The following is a 22,216-nucleotide window of genomic DNA, read 5'->3' as shown; positions in this document are numbered from 1 at the left end:
CAGGGCTGCCAGGGGACCGGCAGAGGTTGAGTGAAAGCAGCCTCGCCAGGTAACCCGAAGCCAGGGCTGTTGGCCCGGATCAAAGCTGAGCCGCGGCCCAGACCCACACCGGGCATATAATTAGATTCTCTAATTACTTGTTTCAGTGGAAACCTGGGAAGGTTCCTTGCCTTAAACAGCCTGCCCTCTCAAAATCACCTCACGAATTCTGGGCCCAACACCCACGCAAGCCACCAGAAGGTCCCAGCTTAGCCCCGCGGGTCCCTGACACTGACCAGAGGCGCCCGCCCACCACTTGGCCTTTCGGCCGAGGCTGACGCCGGCTGCAACAGGGATGCTATGCGCATGCGTCCGCCCGGCCCCGCCCCGCCCCTGGGAGGAGGAGTGTGAGCATGCGCACTGGCCCAACCCACACGTGCGAGGAGAGCGCCATCTTGCATAGGAAAGCCATTTTAGGGTACAGAGCGGGGTCGGATTAGGGATGCTATGCGCATGCGTCCCCTGCGCCCCGGCGAGGAGGAGTGTGAGCATGCGCACTGGCTCAGCCCGCACGCGCGAGGAGAGCGCCATCTTGTTTGGGAAAGCCATCTTGGGGTACAGAGAGGGGTCGCATTGACCTCGCGAGGTTTTTCTCCCCGGTTTCCCTCATGGCTTTTGCGCCCATGGGGCCTGAGGCCTCGTTCTTCGAGGTTTTGGAGCGGCACAGGGCTTCCCTGTTGGCCGCGCAGCGAGGTGGCGGGGACCCCCCTGCCGCAGGGATTCGCCCGGCCTCCAGGTACTGGGAAGCGAGAGGACGTCCCCGGCGGCCGCAGGCAGCCCCGGCCGAGGCCTGCCCTCAGCTCGCCGCCGCCACCTCTGCCCTCAGCTCGCCACCGCGGGCCGCCCGGCCGAGGCCTGCCCTCAGCTCGCCTCCGCGGGCCGCCCGGCCGAGGCCTGCCCTCAGCTGGCCGCCGCCACCTCTGCCCTCGGCCCTCGCGCTGACCGGAAAGGCCCGGCGTCCTCCGGACCATTCTTCTAGAATGTTCTAGGAGGTTCCCCCACTGCGGAGGCCACAGTTTCCCAAGAGTCTTCGGGTCAGGCAGTTTGAGGCGCCGTTTGTCTCTGCATTTTCATTTAAAAAACTTTTTATAAATTTTTAAATTAAAACGCTTTTAGGTGTTTTGGGAAGGGCTGGAGAGAATTTGAGTTTTCGCTCGGTAAGCTAACGGTTTCCCCAGAATTGACGACCAGAGCGTGGTTGACGTGGTGCATGTTTGTGCGGGAAGAGTCTGTTAAAGGGCTGATTCGGCACCAGCTAAGGCCCCCGGGGCCGCGCGGACATCGCACAAGACGGCTGCGTGGCGTCCAGGCCGGTGCCCCTGCGTGGGCGGAGGTGCGCGCCTGCACGAGGCGGCGCCGGCGCGGCGAGTTCTGCGGGAGGCTGCGTGCGAGGCCGGCGCGGAGGCCGTTAACGCCTCGCTGGGCCGCTCTCCGCCGCAGCACACTGCGGACGGCTCGCTCAGGCCTTGCCTGGCGGCCACAGCGGACAGCAGCAGGTGCTCTCAAAGTTGGCTTTTGGGTCGTTTTCGGTAAAAGCTTTCATTCCGCGGGCGTTCCGAGCCTGAGCGCCCTTCCCGACGGTACGCTGAGCGCACTTAGGACAACGTTTTTGGAAGCTGATGGTTTGTGAAGTCAAGTCGGCTGACAACGCTGGGCTCCGTCCTGGTGTAATAGTGCCAAATCAACCATTTAATGCGGAACTCATGATTTCTTTCGTGGTCGTGATTAAGCTTTTCTCCCTTTTGTATTTGAAATTCAGAAGGGCCGGTTGTAAGGCGTGAGTTCAGTTAGGGTAATGCGCCACGCGACAAGACGTGTTTCTTTTAAATATATTTGCGTTACAGTTTTGGGGAAAGAAATTCAAAGCCCGTGTTCCATCACTGCTAATTAGAACACTTGCTGGCAGCCTTCCAAGCCAACGAGTTTGTACTGGAACTCGGCTGGACCGGAGTAGGCTCCTAGGAGGAGCAGATAGAAACGTGTTTGCAAATCACATCGTGCGTCGTCGGTGTAGGGAGATGCGGGTTGAGCTGGATACTTGGACTAAAAGCCGGCACCGTCTCCCCGCGACCAGCCGGCCCTGCGTGGGAGGGCGAGCTGCGGGCGGGTCCGCCCGAGCAGTCGGGAGCAGACCTGCCCTGGGTCGGTCCCGGGTGGGCGCGGGGCGCTGCCTCGCGCTGAGCCGGCCCCCGCGTCTGTTCCAGCGGCGAGGTGCTGGCCGCCATACAGAGCGTCGTGGAGGACGTCGTGCGGAGCCTGGCGAGGCGGGAGGCCCCTGCGTTGGCGCTGCACGACAGAGCGAGCTGGCAGAACGTCAGGTGCGTCTGCGCCCGGCCAGGGCTTTGCACACGGCCGCGGGGCGCTGGGTGCGGGCCCTCGAGGCGTGCTCCCGAGTGGGCAGTGCCACGGAGCGCTCGTCCACACTGTGACCGCGAGCGCGCGCCAGGGGAGCTGCGCGAGTCCCTGGCCGAGCGCGTTCACCAGCCCCCCCCCCCCCCCCAGCTCTGCCCTGCCACGCGTGGGCGACAGCACAGCGGGCAGCCTCGTCACCGCGCGTGGCCAGCGGTCCTGCAGGTCCCCAGGCCGGGGGAGGGGGTTCTCGTGGGCTCTGGGAGCCAGGGCTTGTCTGGGGGAGCAGGGCGGGAGCGCCCCAGCTGTGCTCCGCGCCATGGCCCGAGGGGCGCCCTCTGCCCCTGTAGGGCAGGCGTGGCGGGGCGGGTTCCCGCTACCACGGGAGGCAGCGCTGCAGGTGACCCGGAAGTGAGGGGTTTCAGGCCAGATATTTAATCAGTGAAGTATTAAACGTTAGTAAAATTATGAAATGTTTTAAAACGCTTTGTATACTGATTGTCTGCCCAAGAAATAAACGCACGTGTGCACACACACTCCATAATCAAAGGAATTTATTTACTTCCCACTTAATCTTACTGCTTTGTATATGTGCTCGGTTTTGTGCCGACTGGATCACTGGGAGATCCGCGCCTACAGGACGGCTGACCCTCGGGCTGCGGTGGGGTTTCACGGTGTGCAGAAGAGGAAGGGTATGGGGTTTCGTGTTCAGAAGGCAAACCTGTAAGTTCACCCCTTGCTTTCCACAATGGCAGGTTTGCAGAGTCAGCGGGTCTTCAGATGGCCCCTCACTGCACCACAAGAAAAGTCAGAAGTGACTCACCGAGATCCGCTCATAAATTTGGTAATCTTTTTTAGCTTTTAGTAATAAAGGATAATTTTGTTACATTCTGTGTTTTAGTTGTTCCTAATTAAATAATTATACGTGTTATTTCATAGACCACCTTTGTATTTGAAATATGTTTCTAGAATTTTTCATTGTTGGTAGATTACTATCTGAAATAAGTGTATTTTTCAAGATATATGGGCCAGTGGAAAATTATTCTCTCTGCTTTATTCCCCCAGAGAATAATTAATATTTTTAAAGATTTATTTATTTATTTGAAAGAATTATAGAGACGTGGTGGAGGGGAAGTAGATCTTCCATCCACTGCTCACTTCCCAGTGGCCACAACAGTCAAGGCTGGGCCAGGCCAAAGCCAGGAGCCAGGAGCTTCCTCCGGGTCTCTCACGTGGGTGGGAGGGCCCCAAGCACTTGGGCCATCTTCAGCTGCTTTCCAAGTCTGTTAGCAGGGAGCGGGATTGGAACTGGAGCAGCCAGGACTTGAACTGGCACCCGTATGGGATGCTGGCAGCGCAGGTGGCTGCTTTACCCAGTATGGCACAACGCTGACCCTGAGAGAATTAATTTTATCCGATTCTTCAGGCAATTATTTTTTATCTAACGCCTCTATTTTAGAAAGGTGAGTTTTAAAAATGTTACAGAAGGTGACTGGGGACACTTAAAATCCTTAGACCAGTATCTTATGAATTAGTAAGATAAGTGACAAATTTCTGACTTGTTATATCTTGTTTTGCAGCTCTAATTCTTAAAATACTGTCCATGATTTATAAATTAGTACAGAGCAACACTTACGCAACCAAAAGGTAAATGTGTTATTTGGTAAAGTCACTCTTTAAAATGCAATGTGACTTAGTTGCATTAACTTTCATTACTACATGTACTTTGAGAAAGAACTTAAAATAAATTACCACCTTTTCACGGCATGTTTCATTCAGTTAAAGCTTTCTTCCAAAAACATACTAATCATAGTCAAAGAGAATGTGGTTAATTAAAAATCCATTGTTCAAATTCCCCTAGAGACATATACTACATGGACAGCCAGCTCTTTGGAAGCCAGACTGTGGTGGACAGTATTATCGATGACATTTCTTGTATGTTAAAAGTGCCAAGGAGGAGTCTACATATAGTAAGTTGCACTTGCTGCAAGTGGTGAGTAGTATATTGTGAGTAGTATAAAATGTCTCCTTTGAAAATAAAACGTTTATATAAAAACTGTAATAAGATATCAACTTTGCTTTCTTTTGCTATTGACACTATATCTTTCTCACTGTAGATTTAAATAATCTGCTTTGGTTCAAGGCAAAGTAGATGAATTACCAAATATTTTTAAGTTCCTAAATACCCCTACATACATATTTCTCCTTCATCTGTTAACTTCCAATCTGAGCTGAAGTACAAAAAAAATCAGCAGGTGAACATGAGGGTGATTTGGCAACATAAAATATATTAATGAAAAAGCTTTCAGATACATCTGTTTGATTTCTCAGTCGTCTACGTCCAAAGGTCTAATTGCTGGCAATCTGAGCTACGTGGAGGAAGACGGCACCAGGGTGAGCTGCACCTGCGGGGCCACGGTAAGTGTCTCGTTCCCACGTTCAGTCCTTTGATCTGAAAGCGTACAAGTGTATTTTTCGTTTTGCTGTCATGTCGTTTAGGGCTCAATATTATAAAAGAAAACTGAGGGTGGGTAGGTGTACGCTTTATGGGGCCGTGTCTTACGTGACTTGAAGGCGGCCATCTGGGGAGCGTCGTGTTGGGATGGGCAGGCACGCGCACTCCCTTTAGTGCACTGCTGTTTCCAGCAGAGTGCGGCCTGACGTCTCAGCGTGACTGTCCTGGCTCGAAATGAAGGTATCTTTTCTTTATTTTTAATTAGCTTTCATTTTTTATTTGAAAGGTAGAGACAGAGAGAGGCAGACAGAGAGATCTCATTTGCTGGGTCACTCCCCAAATACCCAGCAGCCAGGGCTGGGCTGGGCCAAAGCTGGGAGCCAGGAACGCAGTCCAGGTCTGCCCTGTGGGCAGCAGGGACCCAAACAGTGGCGCCCTCACCGGCGGTCCTCCGACGTGTGCATCGCGGAAGCTGGGTTGGACGCAGAGTGGGGACACGGACCCGAGCACTCCCTGCAGCCACCCAGACCACCGCGCCGAATGCCTGCCCGAATTAATGCCTGCATTTTTATCTGGTTTTATCTGCTTCATTTATTTGGAAGGCAGAGAGCAGAGAAAGCAGGGAGCCATCTGCTAGTTCTCTCTTCAGACACCTGCCACAGCCGGGACTGGGCCAGGCTGAGCTGCTTGCTGGGCGCTCACCCCGGGCCCCCACGCGGGTGACAAGGACCTGACCACTTAGCCACCACCCTGGCCGTCAGAGTGCACGCCAGGGGGAAGCTGAATTGGGAGCGGAGCTAGGACTCGCGCCCAGGCACCCCTGCACGAGGTGTGGGCGCCTCAAGGAGCCCGGAACCACGTTGCCAAGCGCCCACCCTGAGATGGTGCGCTTCCTGCTGCGTTCCTTGCTGGGCTTTGGCGTGTGCACGGCCCGCAGTCCCGCAAGACCACAGCAGCTTGGAGGGGCGACTTAGCCGCTTGGAAGGAGGAAGATGACAACAGTGAGATACTATAAAAGGGAGTTCCCTGCACCAGTTGCCGCCGTTTAAGCCACACTGTACAAAGCTTCCAAGAAATGCTCCCTGCCGAGAAGCGTGGGTGATTCTCCAACAGATTTATTTGAAAGGCAGAGTTACAGAGAGAAGAGGGAGGGAGGGAGGGAGGGAGGGAGGGAGGGAGAGAGAGAGAGAGAGAGAGAGAGAATATGAATCCATCCTCCATCTGCTGGCTCACTCTCCAGATTGTCTCAACAGCTAGGGCTGGGGCTGGGCCAGGCTGAAGGAGCCCAGAACTCCATCCAGGCCTCCCACGTGGGTGCGGGAACCCAAGCACTTGGCCGCCGTCTGCTGCTTTCCCAAGCACATTAGCAGGGAGCTGGGTCAGAAACACAGCAGCCGTCCTCTGAGAGGCCCTCTCGTGGGGTGCCAGCGTTGCGGGCAGCAGCTCAACCCAGTGTGCCACAGTGCCAACCCCCGCCCCCAGCGTGACCGTTTGCTTACTGAGCATTATTAAATATGCTTCCTACTGTTTTCTCACTGAGTAATAAGTCTTTGAGAACTGGTATAGTCAAAGAAAAACAAAGGCATAGGATTTGTGATTAAATTATACACTATGATTATGCTGGCTTTTTACTTAAAAGCTCTTTTTTTTTTTTTTTTAAACTTAGGTTGTTGCTGTGCCATCTAATATTCAAGGAATTCGAAGTATCCTTTGGGGAAACGGTTTCATCTTCTGGAATGTCTACTCGTTCATTCCTTTGATAAGCCTAGCCCTCACAACAAGTACTGGTCAAGTCAGACCCAACGCAGTCGAGATGAGTACCCACAGTCCCTCTTGTAAGAGCTCACCTTCCAGTGGGAGAGACGGACGTCTGAACTTAGGAATAAGTGTTTACATTTCTGAAGGTGAAAATGAAAGTGTTCTGTCTGTGGCTGGTTTTGACTATGCATGTGGCACTGTAATTTTAGTTGATAATTAAATACTTACTCGTCTTCAATTTATCAGCCTTAATTTCAGAGATCTGATTACAGATGCAAAGTTTCTATTAATTGTAGAAAAGGATGCGACATTTCAGCGGCTCCTAGATGACAACTTTTGCAGCAGAATGTCTCCATGCATCATGGTTACGGTACTGCCTCCTACCTCCGAACAACCCAAGGCCACCCAGGAAGGGTCTTCAAAAACGTCATGAAAAATGTGGCTCATGAAAATGCATATTTGAGGGGCCGGCGCTGTGGCGCAGTGGGTTAACGCCCTGGCCTGAAGCACCGGCATCCCATGTGGGCGCCGGTTCTAGTCCCAGCTGCTCCTCTTCCAATCCAGCTCTCTGCTATGGCCTGGGAAAGCAGTAGAAGGTGGCCCAAGTGCTTGGGCCCCTGCACCCGTGTGGGGGGCCTGGAGGAGGCTCCTGGCTCCTGGCTTCAGATCGGCGCAGCTCCGGCTATAGCAGCCATTTGGGGAGTGAGCCATCGGACAGAAGACTTCTCTCTGCCTCTCCTCTCTCTGTGTAACTCTGACTTTCAAATAAATAAATCTAAAAAGCATATTTGAAAAAGCTGTGCATAGATTTCAAGATTTTTTTCTTGCACCAAAATGAATATCTTTTTAAAAAATATTTCATTTATTTATTTAGGAAGTAGAGTTACAGAGAAAGAGAGGGAGAGGAAAAGACAGGTCATCCATCCACTGGTTCACTTCCCAAATGGCTGCAATGGCCAGAGCTGGGCTGATCCAAAGCCAGGAGCCAGGAGCTTCGTCCGGGTCTCCCACTTGGGTTCAGGGGCGCAAGCACTTGGGCCATCTTCTGCTGCTTTCCCAGGCCTTAGCAGAGAGCTGGATCAGGAGCAGCCAGGACATGAACTGGCACCCATAAGGGATACTGATGCCACAGGCAGAGGCTTAGCCTACTAGGCCACAGCATCAACTCCCCAAAATGAGTATCATCTTTTTAAGATTTAATTATTTTATTTGAAAGGCAGAGTTACAGAGAGGCAGAGAGAGAGAGAGGTCCTCCATCTGCTGGTTCATTCCCCAGATGGCCGCCATGGCCAAAGCTGCACCAATCTGGAGCCAGGAGCCAGGAGCTTCTTCTGGGTCTCCCACATGGGTGCAGGGGCCCAAGGACTTGCGCCATCTTCCACTGCTTTCCCAGGTGCATTAGCAGGGAGCTGGATCAGAAGTGGAACAGCTGGGACTTAAATCAGCACCCATATGGGATGCCGGCACAGCAGGCTGGGGCTTTAAGCTGCTAGGCCACAGCGCCAGCCCCTTCGATTCCATTTTTTCCCAAGAACTTCTTGCAGAACCCTCATATTCTACATCCGAAGGTCATTCTTGACCACCAGCAGCTCCCCACACCAAGGGGCTGTGGCTGCAGCAGCACTCGCGCATTCCTCTGTTCTGGCGCTGGGTGTCCAAGGTCAAGGTGCCAGCAGATTGCTGTCTCTGAGAACCAAGGTCCACTTCCGGGTTTATCCATGGCCAGCGTCTCATCAAGGACTCATGTAGGGAAAAGAGAGCTCTCTGGGGCCCCTGTCATAGGGCACTAATCCCACTTCGGAGGGCTCCGTCCTGCAGACCTGGTCACCAAGGACTGACCCCACCTCCTAATGGGTCATATCAGGAGAGGAGTTTTCAACCTGTGACTTTTAGGAGCTCCAAAATGTAGTCCACTGCAGGTAATAAGCTTCCTGCAACAGGGCTGCAGAAGTTCCTAAAGCCGAGTGACCGAGAAACCTGGTGGAGGAGGAAGCAAGGGGTGACCTCAGGAGGCTGGGGTGTGCGTGAGGCGAGGGACTGTGGGCGGGGTAAGGGACGGCCAGGTTCTGCTCTGGAAAAGCGCTCTCCCAGGCTTCTGTTTCACAGGTCTGTAAAAGCCTCGCTCTCTGAAGGAAAAAGCAGCTCATCTACTTAGAGTCCTCTGGCTTGTGGGGCTAGGGAGGGATGGCGTCTGGAGGTGTGTGTGTGGGAGCAGTGAAGGCAGCTCCCTGGGCAGGGAGCAGGATGCTGGGCAGCTGCACGGAGCCTGGGCAGCCAGACCAGTGCCATGGCGGCGTCTGAGTAGCGCAGAAGTACCAGGCGCTCACGGGAGCTTCCGGGCCGGCAGGGAGTGACTGGGGAGCATCAGTTAGCTGGGCTGAGGGAGATCCGGGCTCAGGGAGCCGGCCGGAGACTCCGGGTAGTTCTCTTGGTGCAAGGCGGCTAGGGCGGCGAATGGGGGGAGACTGAGACGTGTGTCCAAGGCCAATCCGAGAGGACCTGGAGACCGCAAGATGCGGGTGCCGCGTCAGCAGGGCGTGGGCGTGGGGACCCTCACAGCAGCATTGCCACTGCAGTTACGGGCGAGCGGCAGGCACTCGGCTCCTCACAGGAGAACCAGTGCAGTTCCAGAGATATGCACGTGTGCTGGCAGCAGAAAACCCTCGTGTGTCCACCTCGTTTAAAGTTCAGGAGCAAGACTTGAGATGAAAAATGCAGACTGTGGCCGGTGCTGTGGCTCACTAGGCTAATCCTCCACCTGCAGCGCCGGCATCCCATATGGGCGCCGGCTTTAGTCCTGGTCGCTCCTCTTCCAGGCCAGCTCTCTGCTGTGGCCCGGGAAGGCAGTGGAGGATGGCCCAGGTGCTTGGGCCCTGCACCCCATGGGAGACCAGGAGAAGCACCTGGCTCCTGGCTTCGGATCGGCGCGGTGTGCCGGCCGCAGCGGCCATTGGGGGGTGAACCAATGGAAAAGAAAGACTTTTCTCTCTGTCTCTCACTGTCCACTCTGCCTGTCAAAAAAAAAAAAAAAAAAAAAAAGGAAAATGCAGACTGAGAGCTCATATGTGTGCATAGAATTCAAAACTTTCTGCAGCAAAGTAGATACCTTTTTAATTCCTTTTCCACTAATTTTTAATGTCCCTCATTAGTATCAGCGGCCGTATCTGGCCCGTGCTGGGGGCGCTGTGCAGGGTACCGTGCGGCCTGCTCTCTGACCCAGTCCTCTTTCACATCTCGGTGCTGAGGCTCTGCTCACCCAGCTGACCAGAAGCCAGGCAGCTACAGACGGAGGCCGCCGCAGGCAGCCCCGGCTCCTCACTGGCCCTGGGGCTCGAATCAGCTGCGGCACTTGGTGCCTTGGCGACCCCGTGAGTCAGGATTCTCTGTCACTCAGGTTGAAGAGAGGATATGACCCGGTTACAGCAACGGGCGGTCGAGAGGGAAGATGGCACGTGCTGCACCCTCTCTGCCTTGCCTTTTGCATGCTGCCTTCTCCTCGCTGGCACACACACACTTCTCACACTGCTGCCACGGCAGCGTCCACCGACAGGGGCCACTAGCACCCGTGTAGCCCCAGGGCTGACCTGTAGCAGCTGCATCTGAAGGCGGGGACTGGGGAGGGAGGGGCTGGCTGGGAAGGGGCCATTCGTCAGACTCGGAACTCCATGGTCGTGGTCGTGGTCCCAAGAGGAAAAATACACACACTGCTGCTCCCTGAGTGTCCAAGATGTGCAGTAAGAGCTCATTCTCTGCTGTTTGTCACGTATAGACTCCCGACGACTGTAGCGGCGAGTACCGTCCCCTCCCCCACCTCAGTACCGGCTGTTTCACTGCAGTCCTGTGGCTTCTCAAAACTAGTGCTAGGGTCAGTGGTTCAGCACTGTTGGGTACAGTGCCACGGCTCCACGTGGCAGCTAACGTGGACCCTGGTTTTACAGGTAAGGTGGGACATGTCCAGGTTCACACCCCCCGGGTGAGCAGGAAAGGATCAGCACTCGGAGTTGTCCTGCACAAAGCCCACTGTTAATTGCATGTTACTCCACATTCCACTTGGGTTTTATGATTTTCGTCCTCAACGCTATCATAATGCTATTTAAAAATTAATTTCTGGGGCTGGCACTGCGGCAGAGCAGGTAAAGCCACCACTTGCAGTGCCAGCATCCCATATGGATGCCGATTCGTGTCCTGGCAGCTCCACTTCCGATCCAGCTCTCTGCTGTGGCCTGGGAAAGCAGTGGAGGATGGCCCAAGTCCTTGGGCCCCTGCACCCATGTGGGAGACCCAGAAGAAGCTCCTGGCTCCTGGCTTCGGATCGGCGCAGCTCCAGCCATTGCAGCCAATTGGGGAGTGAACCAGTGGATGGAAGACCTCTCTCTCCACCCCCCCCCCTTCCTCTGTGTAACTCTTTCAAATAAATAAATCTTAAAAAAAATAATTTCCTACATAATTAGTACTAATAGCTTCAAAATTATTTTTCTACCACTTAGGATTTATTAGACCCTAAATTATCTATTTTTTTAAGATTTATTTATTTATTTGAAAGTCAGAGTTAACAGAGAGGTCTCCCATCTGCTGGTTCACTCCCCAGTTGACCACAATGGCTGGAGCTGTGCCAACCTGAAGCCAGGAGCCAGGAGCTTTTTCTGGGTCTCCCATGTGGGTGCAGGGGCCCAAGGACTTGGGCCATCTTCTACTGCTTTCCCAGGCCACAGCAGAGAGCTGGACTGGAAGTGAAGCAGCCGGGACTCGAACCAGCGCTCATTGGGATGCCGGCACTGCAGGCCAGAGCGTTAACCTGCTGTGCCACAGCGCCGGCCCCAGGACCCTAAATTTATTTTTTAAAACAATTTATTTTATGTATTTACTTGAAAGGCACAGTGAGAGAGGGAGATGTGGAGCAGGTCTTCCATTCACTGTCTGACTCCCCAAATGTCCACAACAGCCAGAGACAGGCCAGGTGGAAGCCAGGAGCCAGATCTCCATCTGTGTCTCCATGTGGGAGGCAGGGACTCAAGTCCTTGACCTCTGCTCTGCTCCCCTGGCGTATCACCAGGAAGCCGGGTCAGACAAGCCGGGCCCCAAGCAGCTGGATCACCAGCCGCACCGCGGCGTCCACCGCAGTCCCACCTCTGAACCAGGCGTTCTCTGTGCTTTGTGACTATTGAATAACTCAGTTCCTGTCATAACCTCATACGGGGTTACCGAGCCCCAGAACCAGAGGGGGGCTTCGGCAGCCCGGGTTGCCTGCCCTGCACCTGTCCCCACTGCCCTGCCCCCAAGTCTCTTCTTGTAGATACCTGGTCTATTTCTGTTAGTTGATGCCGTTTGAAGTAAACTGCAGTGAGTAGCTTTAAGTAGGAGGACTGGTGTTTCTGTTTCTGCTGAAATGTTTCCTTAGGAGCACTTGCTAGGATTCGGGTAACAGAGCCAGGATATGCCGTGTGGGCTTTCACCCTCTCACACGGGCATCAGCAGTCGTCTGCCACCTAGCATCCAAGGTGGTGGTGGGGGGACTTCTAAATCATTAACACAATCGGACATACTTGGGCGCCTTTTCTTCGCTGGAGCTGAAATGCCTGTTCCCACTTGCCTTCAGGGAAAGGGGACACCTGATCTGAACACACGGCTCTTAGTGAAGAAGCTGTGGGACACGTTCCACATTCCCGCGTTCACCCTCGTCGACGCCGACCCACACGGTAACTTGTCCCGGACTGTCTGGAGCAATGTCCTAACGGAATCGTGTGTGTCACTGCGGTTTCCTGTGCCTAGAACACTTTGATGAAGCATCTTCAAGGATTATGATTAGATTAAAATTAGGCTGTGTTCATTTCAGGCAATTGTTACTTTTGCTGTATTAAACCAAGAACTATACATTTTTCACTGAGAGTATCCACAAAAATAAAAACTCCAAATGCTAGATAAAATTTGAAAGTGCAAATTATCTAAACTTGGTATACACGGCTAATTTTAAAGTTAACTTTCTTTTGACAGGCATAGAAATAATGTGTATCTATAAATACGGATCTGTGGTAAGTACAGAAGAATAGCTCACCTTCCCTGCTGTCTAGATGTTCTGCACCCGCTGGGGAGATTTCCGCTCCCAGTGCCCTCAGAGTCCTGTTCTAGGACCATCTGTGCCCTGCCGCTGCGATCCCAGTGTCCAGCACAAACAACAGTGGCTTCGCTGGGCGGGGCGGGGGGCGGTCACTCACTCAGCCAGCTGAGCCACTGTGGCCCTGGGCCGCGGCGACTCCGCCCGTCACCCAGAGCGTCCAGACATTACACAGCATCCAGATGCCGCCTTGGCCAGTCCCGTCCCCACCACAGTGAGAAACGTCCCCCCAGCCACGTTCCTGCAGGTCTGCAACATCCACAGGGCAGTGTGGGCACCAGCGTGACCTGGAACCTGAACTCGGTAGCAGTGCAGGCTCAGGCCCCATCCAACCGAGGGAGGCAGACTCTGCGGGGCTGGCCCTGCCACGGGGCGGGAGGCCCAGGATCACAAGCAGGAAGTGTGCAGGTGGGAGAGGCTGCTTGCTAGTTTTGCTTTAGAGAAAAGCAGTACACTGGGGCCGGCCCTGTGGCCTAGTGGGCTAAGCCTCTGTGGTGCCGGCATCCCATATGGGCGCTGGTTTGTGTCCCGGCTGCTCCACTTCCCATCCAGCTCTCTGCTATGGCCTGGGAAAGCAGTGGAAGATGCCCCTGCATGGGAGACCGGGAGGAAGCTCCTGGCTCCTGGCTTCGGACTGGCGCAGCTCTGGCCGTTGCGGCCACCTGGGGAGTGAACCAGCAGATGGAAGACCTCTCTCTCCATCTCTCTCTCTCTCCATCTCTCTCTCTGCCTCTGTGCCTCTGTAAGTCCGCCTTTCAAATACATAAATCTTTAAAAAATATATAAAAAAAGAAAAGTAGTACAGAAACCCAGAGAGAAGTTTACCACCTTCACTGAAAGCCCAGCTGTGCAGACCTCCCAGTGACTTCCTGCCATGGCCGCGTCCTGTCCTTGCTGGCAGGAGCGCGGCTGCCCGGGCGCCAGCTCTGCGCTGAGCCTCACCCGCCGCTCTGCTTGCTTTCAGTCCATGTGTTTTGAAGCCCATCACCTCACGGTTCCAGCTGTCAGATGGCTTGGGCTCCTGCCCTCGGATGTTAGCAGGTGAGTTCCTGCGACAGGGCTAGGTGTCTGCAGTGATGAGTCACTGCTGTGGGTAACCATGAGCTCAGTCACACGAGGGAGCTCTGCACGTTACTCATGCTGTCCGTTATGACTCGAGATGACAGAATTATGGACTGAATCCATCAGTGTTTCTGTTCCAACCACTTCAGTACTCAACAGGTGAGTCTGGTTAATTGTGCTTTCTGTTAGCTAGAAAATGTTTTTGCTTTACTAGTTAAAACATCTTGTGAATCTTTTTATACTTAAAATATAATACATTGAATCCAATTAAATGGTAATCATTGACAATATCATTTTAAACCACTTACTTGAAAGGCAGAGTCTGAGAGAGAACTTCTATCCACGGCTTCACTCCCCAAAAGGCTGCAACAGCCAAGGCTGGGCCGGGCCGAAGCCAGGAGCCTGGGCCTCCATCCTGGTCCCCCACAAGGCTGGAAGGCTCCAGGCACTTGGGCTGCCATTGGCTGCCTTCCCTGGATCAGAGCAGAGCAGCCAGGACTCGAACCAGTGCTCTGAGGCTGGCGTCGCCTGCAGCAGCTCAACCTGCTGGGCCACCCCAGCCTCTGACCACATCATTTGCCACACGAATCCATTCTGGCACAGAGAGATCTAAAATTTCAACTCATTTAAAACTTTCTTTTTAAGATTATTTAAAGTTTGAGAGCCCCAAGTTTGGTAAGTTTAACATTTATGTTCGTTATAGAAAAAAATGCCACTAAGGAACAAGATAGCAATCAACAGACGAGCGGCGCTGCTTTTTAAGTTTTCCCTGTGCAGCTGCAACTCCCAAACCACTGCTGCTCCTCACACAGCCACAGCGTGCAGCTCCGCCTCAGTAAGCTATCTTCTGGAGGCTTCGTGTTACTGTTTTCTCCTACCAAGTTCTGAGTGCTGCCTCAGCCAGCACCCCAGAGCCCCGAGCCCCGAGCCAGACATTTCGTGGTTTCCAAATGTCTGTGCTGATAGAGCTTTGAAGGGCCTTCCTGTAACTCAGTCTTTACCTGAATCTTCACGGCGTCCCTTAGGCTGAGTTCCCAGAACCGCTGGGCCACCGTGTGTGTTTCTCGGGTTCCTGCCCTCTGCACACGTTCGTTATTTTGCCTTCTCTGGAGAGTAAGAGCCCGCCTGTCCCCCAGCCCAGGACGCGGACATGTTCTTGGTATTTCAGTGTCGTCTTACGGTTTTCACTGGCCGGTGAGAAACTAACTCAAACATATTTACTGGGTTTACTTAGGCAGTGAGCAGTTCTTGGTCACGGGGGCTTTTCTCCCTAAATACGGAACGTGAATGTTAAGGCACAAGAAGAAATATTTCATTTTGATTTTTGAACACTCACACTGCAGTGAATTAATGCTTTGTTCAAGCTGGGATCCAGTTTGGTGACCAGTGACGTCGTGGTCAGACTCCCCGGGGGCCACGTGTCTGTGTGAGAGCATTTCTAACACAAATTATCTGACGACGCCCAGGGTGGAGGGCTTGGGGACACTGGTGCATCGCACACACCCCAGCAGTGCCCTCAAAGCCCCTCCAGATAAATGCACCATCGAGCCGAGCCTGCGGGAGCGGCACAAACACGGCTTCCAGGGAAACGCCCTAGGCCTCCCTGTCAATCCCGGTCAGCGCTAGCCAGGAGCTGCCGTTGGCAAGTGGCCCTGACCGTGGGCATGCTCACAGACTACTTGAGGGGCCAGCACTGTGGCGTAGTAGGTCAGGCCTCCGCCTGTGGCGCTGGCATCCCACATGGGTGCTGGTTCTAGTCCCGACTGCTCCACTTACGATCCAGCTCTCTGCTGTGGCCTGGGAGAGCAGTGGGGGTGGCCCAGGTGCTTGGGCCCCTGCATCCAGTTGGGAGACCCAGAAGAAGCTCCTGGCTCCTGGCTTCGGATTGGCGCAGCTCTGGTCATTGCAGCCATCTGGGGAGTGAACCAGCGGATGAAAGCGCCTTTCACTCTGCCTCTTAAATAAATAAAATCTTTAAAATAAAAAAAAAAAAAAGACTTGAAACTAGAGCTCTCCTGGGAAATCTAGGATTTGTGACTTCAGAAAGCAGACACCATGAACCCTCACATTCTGTTTCTAAAACACCTAGGTAAAAACTGTGTTCTGTATTCAAATGTAAAATATGAGGGCAGGGCCGGCATGGTGCGCACTGGGATAGCCCAGCATCTGCAACGCTGACCCTACACTGGAGGTCAAGTCCCAGCTCCTCTGCCCAATCCAGCTTCCTGCCGATGGACCTGGGAAGACAGCGGTCAGGGCCCGAAGTATCTGGTTCCTCTGCCCACACAGGAGACCCGGATGTAACTCCTCAGTTCTGGTTTGGCCTGGCTGGCATCTGGGGAGTGAACCAAACAGAAGATCTCTCTCTCTTCTCTGTTTCTGCCTTTCAAATAAATCTTAAAAAAAAAAAAAAAAAAAAAAAACAGAGGCAGGTGGCTGTGTGCTGACTGTGTGCACGTACATAGTGTAAAGTGGCTCACAACCCAGTGAACTGCAAAGCACTAAGCACGCGTGGACCCTAAAGGTCCTCAGTGCATCTCGGCTGTGGATCTGCGCGACGTCAGTGCCACTGGTGGCTGGTTAGTCACCAGGGTCCTCCTGCCGGCACACTGCGCATGGGACAGGAGGCACAGAAACCCCTTTACGATCCAGACGCAAACTTCCACCTGACCTTGGAGACTGATCCAGGACATGACAGATTCCCCCAAACCCCAGACTTGAGAGGTTTCTGTGTACTGATTGTCCGTAGTTCAGTTTCTCAAAGTACAGTACAGGTGAAATTCATGCCTGTTCAATTACACGGACTGTTTCGCTTTTTTAAAATCCATTTCCCCCCCCAGGTTACACGTACCTAAAGACAGTTTGATTCCACTGACGAAACGGGACCTGATGAAGCTGGACAGTATCCTGAAGAGACCTTACATCGCCTGCCAGCCACTCTGGCGAGCAGAGGTGGGTTCCCTGCGTCGTGTCCGGTGCTGGCTGTCTGCCTCCCACTCTGCTGGTGGTCGCTCACACTGGGAAACTCCCTTCTGGAAAGGTTCCGTGCTGGTGGGCAGCACGTTGTCTGAACTTTGATCACACGAGGAGAGCCCCCGAATGGAGCTGGTCTTTTTATCCTAATAATGGTTACAGACCCAGTTTCAATGGCTGTATCATAGCTGGTGGGGTTGAAAAAAAAGAAAAATTATAAAAACCCCAGAGCACGCGTTGTTATGGAAGGCGCGCAGCTGGGAGTCCTCACTCGGGCCCTGGGTGGCCCAGGACCACGGCCTGCGGTTCGGAGACTAACGGAGTCTAGGCTGCTGCTGTGGGCCCGACGGGGAAGCAGAGAACTCCGCTTTGTGTCTCTGACAGATAGAAGCGATGGCCAGCTCGAAGGTGAAGGCGGGGATCCAGGCGCTGACCGTCCTGTCGGCTGACTATCTCTCCAGAGTGTATCTGCCTAACAAGTTAAAGTCCGGAGGATGGATATAGACTTCAGGAGAGGCCCTTCTTTCTGTTTTAATGATAAACACTGTTGCAAAAAGTCTTCGTTCCTTAAAGGTAAAATAAATTTCCATTTTTAATTGTATTTTATCAAATTTAATTATATTTTATCAAAACAAATCGTATACTCCCTTTGATTCAAAAGCTTTATTGCATCCTCTGTAGAGACTCTTCTGTCCTTATTTGGGGGACTAATTTATATCCTGTGTTCTCAAGTAAATTCCGATTGTGTTATTAAGATATTTTTATTCCTCATACAAATCTACAAGAATATTTTGCCTTCTATATTATACAATATAACTAATGTTAAGGCACGAAGTATCTGACTGTAACAAAAATAATCTTACTTTAATAAAATATCCAGTGGTTCTTACGTTGTCCTTTGCCTTTCTAGGGTAGGCGTCTTACCGCATTAACTCACTGTAAAATTAGCAGATGTACCAGGGGTCTGAGTGTCTCCTGCTGCTGAGAGCAGGCCCGGGACAGCCTAGCGAGCGGCACGCGCCCGCGACGCGGGCGCCCACACAGAGTGCTTCACGCGGCTCGGGAGAGGCCTGAATCCCCCCGGCCACCAAGCGGGTGACATTCACAAATGCATTTTGTTCCCCGGTCACGCGGGAGCCAAGAATTTCATTCTGAGGACACTCTGGTCAGCTGGGGTTTTGTTTTTGTTTTTCACTGTGTGTGTGTTTTCCATTTTTTTTCTGGCACACTGTTAATTTGACTTCTGAGACTCAGAAATTCTAAAAGCATTTAATAAATCACAAAAGTTTTTCTTTGAATTTTTATGACAAACTTGGTCCCTTAACATGTAATAATGTCATTGAACTTTAACAAGTTTTGCAGTAAGAAATTATTAATTTAGGAACCCACAACATATTGGGTTAGGATGTTCTGTTAAAGTGGGAGGGGTGACAGACCTACAATAGCCATTAAAACTTGGAATAATCTGAAGGAGGCTTGCGAATGCATTCAGTTCAGATAATTAGATCTCAAGTTCATGACTGGGAATTTACTTCAAAGGGTTTTCAGCCGGGGAAGATGGACGAGCAGAGCACACTACAGTCTGGCTTCACTTCTCGTCTTTATTAGATGCAGATGAGAAATTTATGCTGGTAGCTATTTGGGAAACATCAACAATTTGGTCTTAAGTTTTGCTTCTAAAAAGGATTACTGTAAAAATATATAGCCATTTAAAAGGACAGCTGACGGGTCGCCCCTCTACCCTCATCTGCAATACATGTATGTAAATAACTCCACAATGTTGATCCCAAGAGAACACTGGACCCGAATCTGTTTATAATTAAAGTGGATAAAAGCCAGCACAACGGGGGGGGGGGGGGGGTGAGGGCCTCGGCTTCTCCCGCAGGGCTCGCAGGGATTCCCCTCCAGCGAACACTGCACGGCCGAGGCTAAGTGATCTCAGAAGTCAGACTTCACGGGAAAAAACCACAGGGCACTTGCTACACAGGCAGAAGGCCCCGGGGGCTCCCTCTGCTCTGCTCTGCTCTGCTGATGCCCAGAACCGAGCCACGCGCGCATCCGTGTGCATGAGAAGGGTCTTCAGTGGGACTTTCTGTAGCAGAATACTGAGCCACAGTTCTTCGGGACTCGCAGCCCAGGCAGTCCACAAGCCAAGGTCGCCCTCTGCTGCCAGGAGCGGACTGTTCTCCCAAGCCCTTCCTCTACTGGGGTAGAATTTCCTTAAAATATTTTCAGGTCTTTTTTAAAAAAAAAAGTATTTATTTTATTTGAAAGGCACAATTAGAGACACAGAGGGAGAGAGGGAAAGAGAGACAGACCTTCCATGTGCTGGTTCACTCCCCAGATGGCCGCGACAGCCAAAGCTGTGCTGATCCGAGGCCAGGAGCCAGGAGCTTCTTCTGGTCTCCCACGTGGGTGCAGGGGCCCAAGGACTTGGGCATCCCCCACTGCCTTCCCAGGCCATAGCACCATGGCCGAGAGCTGGATTGGAAGTGGAACAGCAAGGGATGGAACCGGCACCCATATGGGAAGCCGGCACTGCCCACTATGCACCGGCCCCAGGTCATTTTTTTTTTTTAAAGGAATGTGATGAAAACAGACAACAGAACAGGTGTGGGGAGCCCACGGGGACCGGAGAGGAGCCTGCCACGCCAACCTGTGCCTTTTGCAACCCAGCTATTTACAGAACGTCACGCCACCAGATAGCGATTTTTAATCCAAATTTCAAAATTAAATATCACTTCAAATGAAAAGGAATTGATAATAAAATTATGGACTTATTTTCTGTTGACCTAGAAAAGGACTATAAATGGTTATCATTCATAAACAGTCCATCCTGTAGAAACGGCGGCCAGGTTTCCCACTCAGTATCCGCCATGGCCTGGCTCCCACCCTGGATACACGTGACGCTCCCCTCTCCCTGGGGTGCGGGGTGTGTGTGGGGGGAATTGACACAGTCTGCGGGCTGGGGAGGTGCAGGCCTGATCTGGGCCCGGCTGCCCGCTGCCCACTGCCCGCCCGCCTCTATGGCTGCGGCAAATGACGACTCGATGCTGGGCTCACGGACAGTAACATGGGGCTGACGTGACACCAGTGACCGCGCAGGGTCCTCGTGAGCATCCAGCAGAACACGGGAAGCGCGTCGCGTGCCCGAGGGACTGACGCTTCAGCGTCGAGGGTGTTCACAGGCAGGGTGCGTGCTGCCCTGGCGTCACCACACTGCACAGGCAGCTTGGCAGCCGCGCCTGCCGGCAGTAAAGAGCCATCCAGCACAAGGGTCAGCCAGCGCCAGGAACCCTGGGGAGCCCTTTGGAATGGCATAATGAAATTCAACAAATATCAACTGAATGCCAACTGTATACTCTGCTTCGTGCTGCACCAGACACACACGGGCGTCCACAGCTCCAAATCTAGGAGGCTGGGCGGCGCTGTGGCGCGGCAGGCTGAGCCTCCCCCTGCGGCGCCGGCATCCCGTACGGGCGCTGGTTCGAGTCCCAGCTGTTCCACTTCCCATCCAGCTCTCTGCCGTGGCCTGGGAAAGCAGTGGAGGATGGCCCAAGGGCTTGGGCCCTGCACCCACGTGAGAGACCTGGAGGAAGCTCCTGCCTTTAGATCAGCCCAGCTCCAATTGTTGCAGCCATTTAGGGAGTGAACCAGCGGGTGGAAGACTTCTCTCTCCCCTTCTGTCTCTGTAACTCTGCCTTTCAAATAAATACATCGTTAAAAAAAAAAAAAAAAAAAAAAAAAGACAAGCTTGCCCTAATGAGGCCGACCAGGCCTTGGGAAGCCTGAGGGGCCTCTGGGAGGGGAGAGAGGAGGGTGGACAGGAGGGAGGAAGCAGTGGCCTGGAGACACCAGGCTGCTGGTAGGAGAGCGTCCCGGCTCCCTGATCAGAGGCCAGCGACTGAGTCTGCTCAGCCTCTCCCCCTACCCAGAACAGAGACCACCCACTGCCGTCCTCACAGCTGCCCTGGAAGTCACAGGAGCCGGGCATCAGCACGCTGCGTCCAGTGCCCGGGAGAGCAGGGGCCGTCACGGGCCCAGTCTACACCCCAGGTGCCCGGGAGAGCAGGGGCCGTCACGGGCCCGGTCTACACCCCAGGTGCCTGGGAGAGCAGGGGCCGTCACGGGCCCGGTCTACACCCCAGGTGCCCGGGAGAGCAGGGGCCGTCACGGGCCAGGTCTACACCCCAGGTGCCCGGGAGAGCAGGGGCCGTCACGGGCCCGGTCTACACCCCAGGTGCGGTCCCCGCTGCATCGCAGTGTGTGTGTGGGGGGGGCACTTGTAGAGACCACGGGTCCCCTCCGCCCACCGGGAACTGCGCAGTCTCTGAAGATGCCCGGCAGGCGCCCTTTATCAAAAGCTCCGGGGAGCCCGGCAGACGGGAGGGCTGCGCCCCCCATCCCCCATCCAGCAGCCTCAGCACCCATCACGGCACCCATCACGAGGTCCAGGTGCACAGCCCCCAGCTCCGCCCCCTCCCCCCATCTCCCCCTCTCTTCCCTTCCCCCCTCCCAGCCTCTCTGCCCCTCCTCCCCTTTCCCCTCCCTCTCCCCCATCCCTGCCCCTCCTCTCCCTATCTCTCCCTCTCTCTTCCTCTCCCCTCTCTTCCCCTCCCCTCCCTTCCCTCTCCCTCCCTCACCTCCCCTACCCGCCCCTTTCCCTCCCCCCTCCCCGTTCTCCCTCTCACCTCTCCTCCTCCCCTTCTCCCTCTCTGCCCCTCTCTGCTCCTCCTCCCCTTTCCCTCCCTCTCCCCAGCTCTCCGTCTCCTCCACCCCTGCCCCTCCTCCCCCTCCCCTCTCTCCCCCACCCCTACCCCTCCTCCCCTCCCTGTCTCCTCTCCCCCTCCCCTCCCCTCCCCTCCCCTCCTGCCTTTCCCCCTCCTGTTCTCCCTCTCCCCTCTCCCCCCTCCCCCGCGCGGCCGTTCTCGGCGGGCACGCGCGCGCCTCCCCACAGCCCCCGTGCACACACGCGACCGGCGGCCGGGCCCGGCGCCGCGGGGTCGCGCGAACGTAACCGGCCCGTGGAAACCGCGGACGGCGGGAAAGCCGCGCGCGCTCCCGCAGGTTTCGCTCCCATCTGGGTCCGCCCCGCGCCCCGCGCCCCCGCCCTCTCACGCCGACCCTCAAAACGCGTCACAATTCCGCCCGGACACCTGACGGGGCCCGCGCCGCCCACACCCGGGAGAGCTCGCCGGGAGCCGCCCCGGGAGCTGCGGGCTCGCCCTCGGCGGCGGCGCCAGCGGCGGCTGCGAGCCGAAAGCCACAAACGCCATCATTAATTCGCACTCGTACCTTCACCAGCCCCGGTCGCGGATTCCGGAGAGCGGTTGCTTAGCAACTTGCCGCCGACACCAAACTTTCGGCCAATCCCCAAACTGCTGGCGTCGGGACTTCCGCTCGGCGTCAGGAGCGCTGCTGCGCATGTGCCGTCGCCCGCCGGAAGGCGCCTCCTTTTTCCTCGATGC

At 54.3% G+C, this 22,216-nt stretch overlaps 1 protein-coding gene and 1 long non-coding RNA gene across 11 annotated transcripts; one reads left to right on the top strand and one right to left on the bottom strand.

Annotated features, from left to right (window-relative positions):
* Positions 1-465: 465 nt before the first annotated feature.
* On the top strand, positions 466-17,264 carry SPO11 (SPO11 initiator of meiotic double strand breaks). Of its 8 annotated transcripts, XM_089307864.1 has the most exons (13): positions 466-775; positions 2,244-2,357; positions 3,144-3,232; positions 3,969-4,035; positions 4,250-4,358; positions 4,720-4,806; positions 6,510-6,546; positions 6,862-6,971; positions 12,198-12,297; positions 12,593-12,630; positions 13,678-13,754; positions 16,616-16,731; positions 17,137-17,264. In XM_089307864.1, the coding sequence occupies exons 1-13, from the start codon at positions 648-650 to the stop codon at positions 17,250-17,252; spliced, it is 1,188 nt and encodes a 395-aa protein (XP_089163990.1). In that variant the 5' UTR covers positions 466-647; the 3' UTR covers positions 17,253-17,264. The 8 variants fall into 8 exon arrangements, with proteins under 8 accessions (XP_089163990.1, XP_089163983.1, XP_089163984.1 ...); XM_089307857.1 differs by lacking the exons at positions 13,678-13,754; positions 16,616-16,731; positions 17,137-17,264 and having other exon boundaries at positions 6,874-6,971; positions 12,198-13,563; XM_089307859.1 differs by lacking the exons at positions 13,678-13,754; positions 16,616-16,731; positions 17,137-17,264 and having other exon boundaries at positions 484-523; positions 12,198-13,563.
* On the bottom strand, positions 2,926-22,176 carry LOC138844187 (uncharacterized). Of its 3 annotated transcripts, none has more exons than XR_011379728.2 (3): positions 22,044-22,176; positions 16,627-17,314; positions 2,926-3,179 (listed from the first exon to the last, which is right to left on the bottom strand). It is a non-coding gene; the product is annotated as an uncharacterized LOC138844187 (long non-coding RNA). The 3 variants fall into 3 exon arrangements; XR_016216482.1 differs by having other exon boundaries at positions 16,627-18,383; positions 22,044-22,146; XR_016216481.1 differs by lacking the exon at positions 2,926-3,179 and adding an exon at positions 8,973-9,612.
* Between the last annotated feature and the right edge of the window lie 40 nt (positions 22,177-22,216).

This window comes from Oryctolagus cuniculus, chromosome 11, assembly GCF_051225735.1.
Source record: "Oryctolagus cuniculus isolate XC-2025 breed Fujian yellow rabbit chromosome 11, ASM5122573v1, whole genome shotgun sequence".
NCBI classification, from domain to species: domain Eukaryota; kingdom Metazoa; phylum Chordata; class Mammalia; order Lagomorpha; family Leporidae; genus Oryctolagus; species Oryctolagus cuniculus.
Note: the sequence above shows the minus strand (reverse complement) of the source record. Positions and strands in the feature narration are given on the sequence as shown.

What these genes read in the sequence shown, in the direction of transcription:
- SPO11 (XM_089307864.1), top strand. Translation starts at nt 648, where the DNA reads ATGGCTTTTGCGCCCATGGGGCCTGAGGCCTCGTTCTTCGAGGTTTTG. An exon ending in GCTGCACCTGCGGGGCCACG is followed by an intron (nt 4,807 to 6,509) that starts GTAAGTGTCTCG and finishes TTTTAAACTTAG; the next exon opens with GTTGTTGCTGTGCCATCTAA. An exon ending in TCTATAAATACGGATCTGTG is followed by an intron (nt 12,631 to 13,677) that starts GTAAGTACAGAA and finishes GCTTGCTTTCAG; the next exon opens with TCCATGTGTTTTGAAGCCCA.